The sequence below is a fragment of the Ranitomeya imitator genome, chromosome 3 (assembly GCF_032444005.1).
Source record: "Ranitomeya imitator isolate aRanImi1 chromosome 3, aRanImi1.pri, whole genome shotgun sequence".
Lineage (NCBI taxonomy): Eukaryota > Metazoa > Chordata > Amphibia > Anura > Dendrobatidae > Ranitomeya > Ranitomeya imitator.
In genome coordinates this window covers 205037697-205053091 of record NC_091284.1, presented here as the reverse complement: position 1 = coordinate 205053091, position 15395 = coordinate 205037697, and the positions used below count along the sequence as shown (strand labels likewise).

The 15395-nt window shown below is 41.8% G+C and overlaps 1 protein-coding gene across 2 annotated transcripts in view; it reads left to right on the top strand.

The window, feature by feature from the left end:
* Positions 1-15395, top strand: part of TAFA3 (TAFA chemokine like family member 3) — a 1052604-nt gene that overhangs the window by 588757 nt on the left and 448452 nt on the right. For both annotated transcript variants that reach the window (XR_011319810.1, XM_069761753.1), the window contains exon 4: positions 9559-9683. Coding sequence is in view for 1 of the 2 variants with exons in the window: in XM_069761753.1 (XP_069617854.1) it covers positions 9559-9683 (125 nt within the window). In the remaining variant the exon portion in view is untranslated. The remainder of the gene's footprint in view (positions 1-9558; positions 9684-15395) is intronic.

Here is a 15395-nt window from a genome sequence, read left to right as displayed (position 1 = left end):
GGCAGTTAAAGGACATACTGCAGGAGAGAGAGTTAAAAAGTAGGCCCAAATGTAATGTAATGCCCAATTCCCCAATGCAGGGTCCTTTTTTTACTCAATAAAACAGTACCATCACAGCCCCTTGCCCAAAATTCACCATACAGAGCATGTTCACGCTGGTCATCTAGTGGCAGTTAAAGGACATATTGCAGGAGAGAGAGTTTAAAAAGTAGGCCCAAATGTAATGTAATGCCCAATTTCCCAATGTGGGGGTCCTTTTTTTTACTAAATAAAACAGTACCATCACAGCCCCTTGCCCAAAATTCACCATACAGAGCATGTTCACGCTGGTCATCTAGTGGCAGTTAAAGGACATATTGCAGGAGAGAGAGTTAAAAAGTAGGCCCAAATGTAATGTAATGCCCAATTCCCCAATGTGGGGTCCTTTTTTTACTAAATAAAATAGTGCAATAACAGTCCCCTTGCCAAAACTCACCGTACAGAGCATGTTCACCCTGGTGATCTAGTGGCAGATAAAGGACACATTGCAGGAGACAGAGTTAAGAAGTAGGCCCAATGTAATGTAATGCCCAATAACCCAATGTGGGGTCCTTTTTTTACTCAATAAAATAGTGCCATCACAGCCACTTTGCCAAAAATTCACCGTACAGAGCACGTTTACCCATGTGATCTAGTGGCAGTTAAAGGACACATTGCAGGGGACAGAGTTAAGAAGTAGGCCCAATGTAATGTAATGCCCAATTCCCCAATGTGGGGTCCTTTTTTTACTCAATAAAACAGTACCATCACAGCCCCTTGCCCAAAATTCACCATACAGAGCATGTTCACGCTGGTCATCTAGTGGCAGTTAAAGGACATATTGCAGGAGAGAGAGTTAAAAAGTAGGCCCAAATATAATGTAATGCCCAATTCCCCAATGTGGGGTCCTTTTTTTACTCAATAAAACAGTACCATCACAGCCCCTTGCCCAAAATTCACCATACAGAGCATGTTCATGCTGGTCATCTAGTGGCAGTTAAAGGACATATTGCAGGAGAGAGAGTTAAAAAGTAGGCCCAAATGTAATGTAATGTCCAATTTCCCAATGTGGGGGTCCTTTTTTTTACTAATTAAAACAGTACCATCACAGCCCCTTGCCCAAAATTCACCATACAGAGCATGTTCACGCTGGTCATCTAGTGGCAGTTAAAGGACATATTGCAGGAGAGAGAGTTAAAAAGTAGGCCCAAATGTAATGTAATGCCCAATTCCCCAATGTGGGGTACTTTTTTTACTCAATAAAACAGTACCATCACAGCCCCTTGCCCAAAATTCACCATACAGAGCATGTTCACGCTGGTCATCTAGTGGCAGTTAAAGGACATACTGCAGGAGAGAGAGTTAAAAAGTAGGCCCAAATGTAATGTAATGCCCAATTCCCCAATGCAGGGTCCTTTTTTTACTCAATAAAACAGTACCATCACAGCCCCTTGCCCAAAATTCACCATACAGAGCATGTTCACGCTGGTCATCTAGTGGCAGTTAAAGGACATATTGCAGGAGAGAGAGTTAAAAAGTAGGCCCAAATGTAATGTAATGCCCAATTTCCCAATGTGGGGGTCCTTTTTTTTACTAAATAAAACAGTACCATCACAGCCCCTTGCCCAAAATTCACCATACAGAGCATGTTCACGCTGGTCATCTAGTGGCAGTTAAAGGACATATTGCAGGAGAGAGAGTTAAAAAGTAGGCCCAAATGTAATGTAATGCCCAATTCCCCAATGTGGGGTCCTTTTTTTACTAAATAAAATAGTGCAATAACAGTCCCCTTGCCAAAACTCACCGTACAGAGCATGTTCACCCTGGTGATCTAGTGGCAGATAAAGGACACATTGCAGGAGACAGAGTTAAGAAGTAGGCCCAATGTAATGTAATGCCCAATAACCCAATGTGGGGTCCTTTTTTTACTCAATAAAATAGTGCCATCACAGCCACTTTGCCAAAAATTCACCGTACAGAGCACGTTTACCCATGTGATCTAGTGGCAGTTAAAGGACACATTGCAGGGGACAGAGTTAAGAAGTAGGCCCAATGTAATGTAATGTCCAATTCCCCAATGTGGGGTCCTTTTTTACTAAATAAAATAGTGCTATCACAGCCCGCTTGCCCAAAATGCACTGCACAGAGCACGTTCACCCTGGTGATCTAGTGGCAGTTAAAGGACACATTGCAGGAAACAGAGATAAGAAGTAGGCCCAATGTAATGTAATGCCCAATTCCCCAATGTGGGGTCTCTTTTACTCAATAATATAGTGCAATCACGGCCGCTTTGCCCAAAATTCACCGTAGAGAGCACGTTCACCCTGGTCATCTAGTGGCAGTTAAAGGACACATTGCAGGAGACATAGTTAAGAAATAGGCCCAATGTAATGTAATGGCCAATTCCCCAATGTTGGGTCCTTTTTTTTACTTATTTAAATAATGCCATCACAGCCCCCATGCCAAAATGCACCGACCTATAAGAGTACAGAGCATGTTCCAGACCAAATCTGGCAGCATATACTCATGTGTGGTTGTGAAGAGGTGCATGAGAATACACCTCCCCAAAACAGAGAATGTATTTGAGGTTATGTTTCGCTGTTTTCACTTGGTGGTGTACAGAAGTCTTTCCCAATCCAGCCCTTGTTTATTTTTATAAGAGTCAGCCTGTCAGCATTTTCAGTTGACAGGCGAATGCGCTGGTCTGTTATAATTCCACCAGCGGCACTAAAAACACGCTCTGACAGAACGCTAGCAGCAGGGCAGGCCAGGATCTCAAAGGCGTAGAGAGCCAGTTCATGCCACGTGTCCAGCTTGGATACCCAATAATTAAAAGGCACAGAGGAATCATGGAGGACGTTTGTACGATCTGCAAGGTACTCCCTTACCATCTTACCAAACATTGTACTTCTTATGACAGCACCCTTTGCTTCTGTGCTGTCACGATGGGAGGGTGTGAGAAAACTGTCCCAGAACTTTGCCATTGTTCCCCTGCCTGAGCTGGATTATACTTCTTTCTCTCTCGCTTGGACTCCTTGGTTGTACAACAAACTCTGACGTCTGCTGTAAGAGTTCTCACATGGGAATTTTCTAAGTAATTCCGCTACAAGTGCTCTCTGGTACTGCCACATTTTAGAACACCTCTCTGCCCCTGGCAAAAGAGATTGAAAGTTTTCCTTGCAGCATGAGTCTAGAAGTGTCACCAACCAGTAATGAGTGTCACCCAAAATTTTTATAATGTGAGGGTCACGTGAAACGCAGCAAAACATAAAGTCAGCCATGTGTGCCAGACTTCTAACAGGCAAGACTTCTGTGTCCTCACCAACAGGACTGCTGACCATGCTGTCCTCCTCCTCCTCCTCCCTGTCCTCATGCCATCCACGCTGAACAGATGGTATGACAGTTGTGCTTGTAGTACCATCTATATTGCATGAAAGTAGCTCCTGTTCTTCCTTCTCCTCCTCCTCCTCCTCATTGCCTACCAATCCACGTTGAGAAGACATGAGGCTGGGCTGAGTGTAATCCCCCTGTATGGTTCCTTGTGCCATGTCCTCGTGCTCTGCCTGCAATGCATCCTCTTTAATTTTGAGCAGAGAGGTTTTCAGAATGCAGAGAAGCAGGATGGTGACGCTAATTATGGCGTCACCGTCGCTCACCATCTTGGTGGGCAGCACGGTGGCGCAGTGGTTAGCACAGCAACCTTGCAGCGCTGGGGTCCCGGGTTCTAATCCCACCCAGGACAACATCTGCAAAGAGTTTGTATGTTCTCTCCGTGTTTGCGTGGGTTTCCTCCGGGCACTCCGGTTTCCTCCCACATTCCAAAGACATACTGACAGGGATTCTAGATTGTGAGCCCCATCAGGGACAGCGATGATAATGTGTGCAAAAAACTGTAAAGCGCTGCAGAATATGTTAGCGCTATATAAAAATAAAGATTATTATTATATTATTATTATGGTGCAGTCCTCAAAGTTTTGGAGGATGGTACATATGTCTGACATCCATGTCCACTCCTGAGGTCTTATATGTGGAATCTGAACTGAATATCGATGGCCTTGTTGATGTTGGTAGTCAACAACTGCTCTCTTCAGCTCACAAATCCTTTCCAACATGTGCAGCGTAGAGTTCCAGCATGTGGGGACATCACACCCCAGTCGGTGAGCTGGAAGCTGCAAAAGCTGCTGAAGCACAGCAAGGGCGGCTGAAGCTGTAGCTGACTTTCTAAAATGGGCAGACAGATGGCGTACTTTTACTACCAGATCCGGCAGCTCCAGGTAGCTTTTCAGAAAACGTTGAACCATGAGGTTAAGCACATGGGCCAAGCAGGGTACGTGTGTAAGCTCACCTTGCCTCAGAGACACCACCAGGTTAAGGCCATTGTCACACTCGACCATACCTGGCTGATGGTATCATCCAAATAACTGACTGCTCTTTCAGCGCTGTCCATAACTCTTCTGCATTATGCTATTTGTCACCTATGCAGATTAGCTTCAGCACAGCCTGCCGCCACTTGGCTGAGGCAGTGCTGCAGTGCTTCCAGCTTCTGATTGATGTGCTGATTTCAGAAATGGAGGATAAAGAGGAGGAGGTGCAGGAGCTGTAGACTGTGGGGGCAACCCTGATTGACGTAGGGCCAGCAATCCTCGGCATAGATAGGGAGGATGTGTTCCATCCCAAGGTCAAACTGGTTCCTGGCTTCTACTATGTTAGCCCAGTGTGCCGTCAGTGAGATGTACCGTCCCTGCCCACAAGCACTTGTCCATGTGTCCTTGGTTAGGTGGACTTTCCCTGTAACAGCATTGTTGAGTGCATGGGGAATGTTGTGGGACACATGCTGGTGTAATGCCGGTACGGCACACAGGGAGAAATAGTGGCGACTAAGGACTGAGTATCTTGGGATGGCCGCCGCCATCAGGTTGCGGAAAGCTTCCATCTCTGTGAGCCTAAAAGGCAACATTTCTAGTGCAAGCAGAAGAGAAATATTAGAATTTAGGACAGTGGCCTGTGGGGCGTGTGCTGGATATTTTCACTTGCGCTCCAAAGACTGGGGTATCGACAACTGAAGGCTGTGCTGGAACAAGTACGTGGATGGGATTGATGATGGTGCTGATTGACTGTGGGCAACAACAGGTGCAAGGCTAGAGGTATCTTCACATGCACAGTGTACTGAGGATTGGCTTCCACGCAAAGCAGTGGAAGAAGCAGTGGTGTGACCTGAAGACAGTGGTCCTGGAGCCTGGGGTTGCCCCACAAAGTCAGGTGCTTTGCTGCTATGTGCATGATCATGCTGGTGGTGGTCAGGCTGTTTGTTTTGCTACCCCTGCTGATGCGGGCATGACAAGTGCTGCAAATGGCCTGTTTGATGTTATTGTTAGAGTCTTTGAAAAATAACCAGACTCGGGAAGATCAAAAAAGTTGGAATGGCAACTTCACTCATGTTGGTGTTATGGGGAACGGATGCACGCCTTCTGTCTGTGGCCACCACACTGCTTCTTCCTGCCTGTTGGGGTGATATGCCACCTTCCCCTTTGTGTGCTGCTGCCCTCGCTGCATGTCCTCCTGCCAGGTTGGGTGAGTCACATAGTCATCCACCACCTCGTCTTCCACATCCGCACCCTGCTTCTGACTTTCTGGCAATTGTGTCTCATCATTGTCCCCCTCTTCTGACGCATTCCCACCATCGCCTTTGTGTGACCAGGGCTGGTCAAAGCTTTGGGCAGCTCTACATGCAATCTTATCTTTCCTCACTTCAAGTTGACCGTCCGAGAGTCCGGAATCTTGAAATGGAAAGCAGCTCTTCAGAGTATCCAAGTGTGGGATTAGCTGTCTCAGGGAACACGGCATGATGGGAGGAAAGAGGATCAGGGTGAGGAATATCCGGGCCACACTCACGGCTATTCAGATTTGACTGTGTGAAAGACATGGTGGTGGTGGCTAAGTGACTTTAAGCATTATTGGCTATCCAACCAATAACCGTTTCACACTGCTCTGGCTTCAATAGTGGTGTGCTGGTCGAGTGAGAAGATGTGGGTCTTTGTTGTGGCCCACTTTCACCTTGGCCACGGCCTCATCCTCTGCATGCACCATCAGCATCATGTCCACTTCCCCATCCCTTGCCCCTTACCTTGCCCATTTTAAATAGACTACTGCACTATTTCAAAAGCTCAACACAAATGCATTTATTAGGAGCGAAATAATATCTGATCAGTATGCCTGCAAATCGACTATTTTTAAAATAGAAACATCAGGCAGGCCTCAGCCTGACATAACAGACTGTATTCTATTTTTTGGGCCTGTTTTGTGAATTTAATTTATGCAGAATAGGGCTGTATGTAAGTAGAGTAACAGACAGCAAAAACAGTGGAAAACCTAAAATTCCCAAACTTGGAGAAAGCAGATTTATGAGGCTTGTCACGCTGCCAAATATGTGGGCTGTATTTTTTGTAATGCAAAATAGTGCTGTTTATCAGTAGAGTAACAGACAGGAAAAAAAGTGATAAACCGAACTACAATGCCCAAACTTGGATCACACAGATATATGAGGCCTGTCACGGAAATACCACACTGCCAAATATGTGGCCTGTTTTTTTTAGTTTAATGCAAAATAGTGCCACATATAATTTGAGTAACAGACAGGAAAAAAAGTGGTAAACTGTCCTACAATGCCCAAACTTGGAGCACGCAGATATATGAGGCCTGTCACGGAAATACCACACTGCCAAATATGTGACCTGTATTTTCTGAATGCAAAATAGTGCTGTATATAATTAGAGTAACATGCAGGAAAAAAAAAGTGGTAAAAGGACATACAGTGCCCAAACTTGGATCACGCAGATATATGAGGCTTGTCACGGAAATACCACACTGCCAAATATGTGACCTGTAGGGTTGAGCGACCTTTACTTTTATAGGATCGGGTCGGGTTTCACGAAACCCGACTTTTTCAAAAGTCGGGTCGAGTGAAATCGGCCGATCCTATAAAAAAGTCGGGGTCGGGGTCGGCCGAAACTCGAAACCCAATGCAGTGCATTGGGTTTCCAATGGTTTCCCGGGTCTGAAGGAGCGGAAACTCTCCTTCAGGCCCTGGGATCCATATTTAAGTGTAAAATAAAGAATTAAAATAAAAAATATCGCTATACTTACCCTCTGACGCGCCCTGGTACTAACCGCGAACCTTCCTTCCTTCGAATCAGCCCTTCCAGGACCTTGCGGTGACGTCGCGGTGACGTCGCGGCTTGTGATTGGTCGCGTGAGCGGTCACATGGGCGGCCACGCGACCAATCACAAGCCGCGACGTCACCGCAAGGTCCTGGAAGGGCTGATTCGAAGGAAGGAAGGTCCCCGGTTAGTACCAGGGCGCGTCAGAGGGTAAGTATAGCGATATTTTTTATTTTAATTCTTTATTTTACACTTAAATCTGAATTCCGATACCAATTCCCGATATAAACATATCGGGAATTGGTATCGGAATTCCGATTCCAGATTCAGAAGATCGCCGACTTCATGGCCGACCCCACACAGGGCCAAAAGTCGTCGACTTCTGAAAATTGCCGACCCGTTTCGCTCAACTCTAGTGACCTGTTTTTTTTTTTTAAATGCAAAATAGTGCTGTATATAATTAGAGCAACATGCAGGAAAAAAAGTGGTAAACCGGCCTACAATGCCCAAACTTGGATCATGCAGATATATGAGATCTGTCATAGAAATACCATAATGCCAAATCTGTGGCTTGTTTTTTTGTAAAATGCAAAATAGTGCTGTATATAAGTAGAGTAACAGACAGCAAAAACAGTGGCAAAACGGCGTAACATGCCCAAACTTGGAGCACGCAGATATGTGAGGCCTTTTTTGTGAATTTAAAACACAAAAAAAACTGTGGTACAAGGCTAGCACACACAACTATGCTACGTAAGCCTGACAAACTATGATTTTTAAACAGGTCTCAGTCTGACAGAACACACTGTATCTTTTTTTTTGGGGGGGGTGAATTTATGGGGAAAAAAATACAACTAGGTACATAGTAAAAAAAGCTGCAGGAGCAGACAGTTATGGAGCTTTGGGAGGGATGCAGTGGGAGCATTGTATGCACATACAGTGCCTGCAGGCCTTGCACTGATGTGGTTATGCTGTACCCTGCTTAACTAGCGCTGCAATATCCGGACCCATGAATTAGCCCTAATAAGGACTGTTGGTTTCTCAGGAGTTGTGGATTTAACAGTTGCAGACCTAAACTAACTATAAAAACAACGATTCTGACCCTATCTTGGCAGCAGCTCTCCCTACACTTGCTGAATCCGGAGCAGAATGCGACGAGGAGGGCGGCGCCAGGTCTCTTATACTCGGGACGATGCTGTGCGGCCAGCCAACCACTGCACGACCACAACAAAGATGGTTACAGCGTTTCATGGCCTGGCAGACAATCTCTGCAACATGATTGAGTCTCTAAAATCTGCCAAAAATGCTGGGTGGAGACACCAGTGACCGACGATATAATCCCAGAAATGCTCAGTGCTCGCCGAGTACACCGGGCATAGTGATATTCAGGCGAGTAACGAGTAGTGGCTAGCACGTTTGCACATCACTAAAAGTCATGGTTATTCCACAAAATATTTATTTCTCAACTCTTCCTGAGTTAAAACATTAGTATTGTTGTTTCTAAATGATTATGAACTTGGGTTTTTTGCATTATTTAAGGTCTGCAAGCAATGTAATTTTTGTTATTTTGACCATTTCTCATTTTCAGAAAATAAATACAAAATTTATTGCTTGGAACTTCGGAGACATGTTGTCAGAAGTTTATAGAATAAAAGAACAATTTACATTTTACTCAAAAATATACCTATAAAGAGAAAAATCAGACAAATTGAACATTTTGCAGTGGTCTCTTAATTTTGGGAGAGCTGTATATATAACACAAACCAGCAGAAAAATAGAGTGCAAACCACTTAAAACTAGATGAAGCCATTAACAATTGTGTATAATAATAAGTCACAGACTGCCTAAAGCAAGTACCAGTTTCTCACAGATTTCACTGTACTCTAACAGATTTTTCAAGCCTAAGACACCTAAAGAAGCTTTCAGTATACAGCGATACTTGTTGAGCTTCTCAGCATGTACATTTATTTTGTATTTTACCACCAACTTTCCTTCTATTTGTTCACTATTGGTAAACTACAAATTATCTTATTGGGTAGATGTGTTGTACCCGGCCGTGGCCACTATTCTGTTCACGGAACTGTGCAATGCAGCTCCATAACAAAGGAGTTCCAGCCACTGCCAACACTCAGAATATTTGATTGGCGGGTGCCAGGTGTCTCACCCCCACTGATTAGACATTGAAGACCTATGCTTAAGTTCAGGACAACCCTTTTAACATTATACAGAACAAGTGATGTCATTATGTGGTTTTTAGGTTTAGCTTGAAAATACAACAATGGCTGGGCAATTGCTAATATAATTTCAAAACAGCTTAATCACTTAGAAAAGATACAGGACTTTCCTTGATTTTACTGATAACTTACCATACATGTATTTCTTTAGCTTCTATAGTTATCCAGAAATGGTGGTGTCATATGCAGCCATGTTTAGATGGAGAAGACTGCAAAGTTCTACCAGACTTGACAGGATGGAGTTGTAGTACTGGGAACAAAGTCAAAACAACAAAGGTGAGACTGTTTTAATGGACATGTTAATGCCTTTCTTTTATTCAATTGTGGAAAAACATTTTAAACTATATAAAATGAAACATTTTTATGGAAATATGAAGAAGGATCTTCCATGAGAAGTAAGAATCACTTTCATTAATACACAAGGGGCTATCATAAAAAAATAACAATTCTATTACATACTGCTATTGTTACAATCACTCTCTTTAACCTTCGAAGCATTCTCACTTTCAACAATATGAATATATTTTATTGGAATGGAGCATTAAAGGGATTACACTCAGGAACAAAGGTAATCTTGCAACAGATAGGCAGAAATCAAGGGGAAATGGACATAGGAGTTAAAGGGGAAGCATGAGGATCAGAGTCTGTAGAGAGGGGGATAAAAAGGTATTGATTTTGTTCTTATCACAATTTTTACAGAGGTTTTTTACTGCAGATTATGCCATAATATTATTTGCAATCTTTTTTTAAATTATGTATTTATGTCATTTAATAGAGTGGTAAAAATGTAATCCTTACCTCTGCTGCACTTGGATTTGCTGCTAATGACTACAAGAAACTCTTCCTACACACAAAACACGTTGCTGTCTGAGCTGTACTCTGCAATACAGTACCATACCTTTCATCCTGCCGTTTTCAGCGCAGGATTGTCTGGAGGGTTAAGGCAGCGCACAGAAAAATTGCAAGCGTCAACTGTTACTTTCGCATCTTCTACATGGAAGCAGTATTCTTTTTATGACTATAAAATAGATAACATTTTTTCTGTAATGTATCTCTAATTTGAAGATTGTACACTGACTAATTATCTAATGCATATGAATGGTGATACCTTACTTTTGTCTACTTTAATGGTGCTTGACCACCTGTAAATAGTAAAACACGTATAAATGATGTGGCATCAGAATATCACAGGGACTTCCATTGATTGGAAGAGTAGAGACTGAGACTCCGATTCATCAAGACCTGGAATTTTCCTACTGGTCTTGATGAAGGGGCGTGTAGTATTCAGACGCTTCTGATTAATGAATCAGATGTGTCTGACGAGTGTTGTGCGCCTCAGTGCGGTTTGCTAGAAATCTTACTCCAGTCCCTAACTGGAGTGATATTTCTGGCATAGGGTATACTCATGATTTACTTTGGTGTCATGCCCTTGTACTGCCCAGCTTCATTCATTTTCACAAAGTTGAGAAAAACTGCCTTAAAAACACCAAAAGTCACAACAGTTTTGCTCAACTTTGAGCAATTCTGCAAATTTTTAAAGCAATGTACTCCAGTATTTTCGTGAAATTGCTTTGATTAACTGGGGCCTTTGTCTTTTGGTCTCTGTCTCACTGTAAGCCAAGAGTAAAAGGAAAAGCTAAGTGAAGAAGAAGCAACATATTTTTCATTATAGTCTATTGGAGAGGAAAAATATATGCTTTTCTATTTCTGTCTATTCCCGTATTGCCAATTAACTTGTATAGGGTGCTACTCCTTGTTATACGTAAAACTTGTGGTAGTAATTAATATCATAGGTAATAGATTAGTAGATTAGGTAATGTAATTAGTGATGAGCGAGTATGCTCGGTACTCGAGATTTCCCGAGCACTCTCCGGTGTCCTCCGAGTATTTGTAAGTGCTCAGAGAATTAGTTTTCAGTGCCGTAGCTGATTGATTTACATCTGTTCCCTAGCAACCAGGCAATCCCCACATGTACTTATGCTGGCTATCAGATGTAAATCATTCAGCTGCGGCGATGAAAACTAAATCTCCGAGCACTAAAAAATACTAGGAGGACACCCGAGCGTGCTCGAGAAATCTCGAGTACTGAGCATATTCGCTCATCACTATTTGTAATCCATTGTCACATTCATTGTCTATTTGTTTAATGTAAAACCGTGCATGACAACATCAGATTGATGACTAGAATTGGACTTTTCTCTGCAAAATATTTTTATCAAGCCATATTTCATATTAAAATAGCAGTGTGTACATGGCCATGCTATTTCTTCTCTGCTTTATGGCAATTATGCATCAAAGAGATATCTTGCAGTTTGGATTTTCTTCATCTGAGACAAATATGAAGTTCACTGCTCTAGCCAATTATTTAAACCAATAAATGACCCTTGTCATGTAGCACTAGTAATAAAAGCCCTATCAACCACTCTTCACTGTGACCCACTGTCACATCTCTTCCGGTATCTGCTTCTGTAATGTCTGCTTGTGTCGGCTGGTGCCACTGAAATCATTCTGCAGAAGGCACTGGTGATGGAGGAGATGTTGGGTTCAGAAACTAGGTGGTGTAGGCTCTTTCCACCAACAGAGACTAGTGTGGTTGAGGCGTATACTGCCATACAGTCTGTTATCATGGGTGTCTGTGCTGTAAAGTTGAAGTAATCAGCTACCTGATTTAGCAAATGGGACAGCACCACACCATACTAACCTCCCAGCCTACTGTTAGGAGTTGCCTCATATAGTTTACTATTCTTGGTTCACATTTCTAGCTCAGCTCCTGCTTAGCCTTTGTTATCCTCTTTCTGACCTAAGCTTATTTCCTAACGATTCTTCTGACTCCTGATATTGTCCATTTTGCCCTCATGGTTCTGACCCAGTTACCTAACAATTCCTGCCAAAAGGCTCAATAGTATAGTAAACTCTATAAAATAATAAACCAAGTTTGACTAGATTGACTAGTGCATGTCTACATCTTTTTGTTCATCCATGTCTGTTACAGCATGAACTTACCAACTTCACAATCTTTGTATTCTTTTTTCAAACAGATGTAATAAAATATATATTAATCTATATTGCTTTTTATTCCTTTTATAATTATGTGCTACTAGCCAGGCTCTCAATTGTTTCAAACCTGATTCACAATATTTAATAGCTACCAATTATCCAGAACAGTACTTTATAATTATAGGCACCATTATCATTGTTGGAAGTTTGACTATGTTCCATGAGCAATGCACTTAAAATAAGTAAATTAAATAGCTGTGTATCTCTGCTCTTGAATTGAATAATATGTTATCAGGTCAATATGAATAGAATATAAATACATATTTTCACTGCAATGTGATTCTTTACCTGTTCTTCTTCAAGTAAATGCTCCTTTAAAACAGTTATGGGTTATACACTGGAAGCCACTGTATCATGACAACAGCTTTAATATAATAACTGCTGATATTGGAAAAGATGCCATTAGCTGATCATTTCTCCTGCAGCAACTGCTACAGAGGAAATTTACTATTACAGGCAGCAATTCCAATAAATGACCAGGTCCGTTACTGCCCGTTCTGTTGCCTGGTAGTAGCTCTCCACTATGGCTAATAGAAGGTACATCCCCTCTGTGATGTCCATATTTCATAACAGGGCATAAGTAAAGAGGTTGTGACCATGAACCCACCATTTAAAGGAGTGTTTTGATTCTTTAAAAAAAAGAGTCTATTTTCTTTTCAGAAGTAAGGATTATTTTGTTTGGCTGCTAGGTATGATTTTGTAGCTTATAGCTCGATTTGCTTGGTTGTTGCTTGACTGCAATTACAAACATAGTCTATGTATGATAGTGACATTAAAAAGATCCTTTTTCATTGATCGCATAAAACACGCATAAAGGGGTATTCTGAACGTGGTCATCCAGCTGCTCACAGCTCTACAATCTGAGTCTTGATTATCAGAACTACTCTGGAAGCTGCCCTTGATTTGGGCAGGTGATGTTACAAGATTTTTAGCAGCAGCTTGTCTGAAGATGAGAGGGAATGCGAAGGAGGTGAACAGATAACTGCTGTATAAGTTAATGGACTGGAAAGTGGTGGCTTGAATCTTAGAATTTAATACATCTCCTGGAATGAAACTACCGCACACACTTGGCCAGGTTCTGGTGGCCGAGTTACATAGAAACAAGCTTTATATTATGTAAGATAAAAGCTCTCACAGAAGAGAATGACAGCAGGTACAAAAGCAAGTCAATTGCAAATTTCTTTGTTCTTAGGTTGTATAACTAAAGTAGTTTGAAAACATGAGAATACACCTTTTAACCAATGTATATTCAAATTCAGCACCATGGACAAGGACAGTGTTCACCTAGTAGAATTCATTTGCAAAGCTTTTCTAAATGCTATCTGTACTGTATATTCTGAAAATAAATATTTTATACTTTTTATTTATTTATTTTTTTAACTTTTACGAAACGCATTTGTTGTGTGCATTTTGATTATTATTGTCATATTTAATCATCATTTCTAGATATTGACTGTGTTTAATGACTTGGCCGATTGTCTGTGTAGCAGTACAGTAAGGATATATTATGTTTTATGAGGGTTAAAGTTACAGCAGGACAACAAATTGTCAGATTGGAAAGGTTTATATTAAAGTAAGATCTGTGATCTTTAGAGAGCTATATAATATGGAGCATGGACACAAGCACCTTTGTAAGAGTCAGCTAGGAGCAGACAGTTATTTATAGAGCGAGGAATGAAAATAGCTGTGGACTAGTTAGGATAAAGGACACTGTGGTATTTAGACATCCTGCCGACCAACCGCACCTTATAACTCTTGATGAGCCACCATCTGCTTTCTAAAAAGGAATGCATGCCTGCATCTAAACACACAGACAATACATTGAGGAAGTAAAAAATACTGGTGTATGAGTTCTATTATATCCTGAAATCTGTCATATACTTCAATTAATCTGAAACAAAATATGAAGCAAATTCCCTTCATTACAATATTGTACAATTTTGTGAGTGCAGCCCATTGTTACATAGTTACATAATACAAGTGAAAATAGAAATATATAATCAAAGTCAGCAAGGGGAGGAAAGACTTCCAAATTTTCCAACAAAACTAATATGGATAGTATACAATATTGTTTTTTCTTGATGTATCTGGATAATGTAGAGTGATAATGGGTACTCTTATATATGCTACAGAATTACAGATGAGCAAATGTTGAGAGGTTAGAATTCTCCACATTTGCCGAATGAATTCACATCAATGTCTATTAATTTGACACAAATAGAAAGTACTCCAAAGCTTCCAATTGCTCATGAAAAGTGAATGACACATTGACTCTCTTAACTCTCTATCTTTATCAATTATGTATTTAATATTTTATTGTCCTTACATGTAAATCTTCTTTACTGTCTCTCCCTATCTCTATGGTTATGCTATGGGCTGTGACATGTACTTACTACCTAGATTCACCAAAAAATGGCTGCTGCTATACCTGATGTGGCTTTGAAACCCCCCCCCCCGACTGACTGTGGTATACCTTGTGATGTAATTGCTGCAAGGTATTCTGGGGAAGTGATCCCATGCCCAATGTAGCCCTAATGCTTGCAACCCCAAATGACTCTGCTTCCTCGTCCATGCAGGGATGCCCACATACTTAGCACCTTGGCCATGCAACTTTGTCCTCGGCGTGCTCCCTGATTACTGTTGTCTGTGCATTTTGCACTTTTTTGATGCATGCCTAGTGTGCACATGCATGCTCCCCTGTTTTTAAAGGTGCGGAGTGCACCTGCAAAGCTTCCCAAACTAATGGCTAGGAGATATACTGTATATAAGGTACTCTCCCCAATAGGGAGGTGCCTAAGTGTTATGACCTGGTGGTCAGGACAATAATGGACCTGGTGGTTAAGAGCACACGGAATGACCTGATAGTTTCTGATAATAAAGGACGAGCTAATCCTATCAAACACACTAGAAATAGCCGTGGATTGCGCCTAA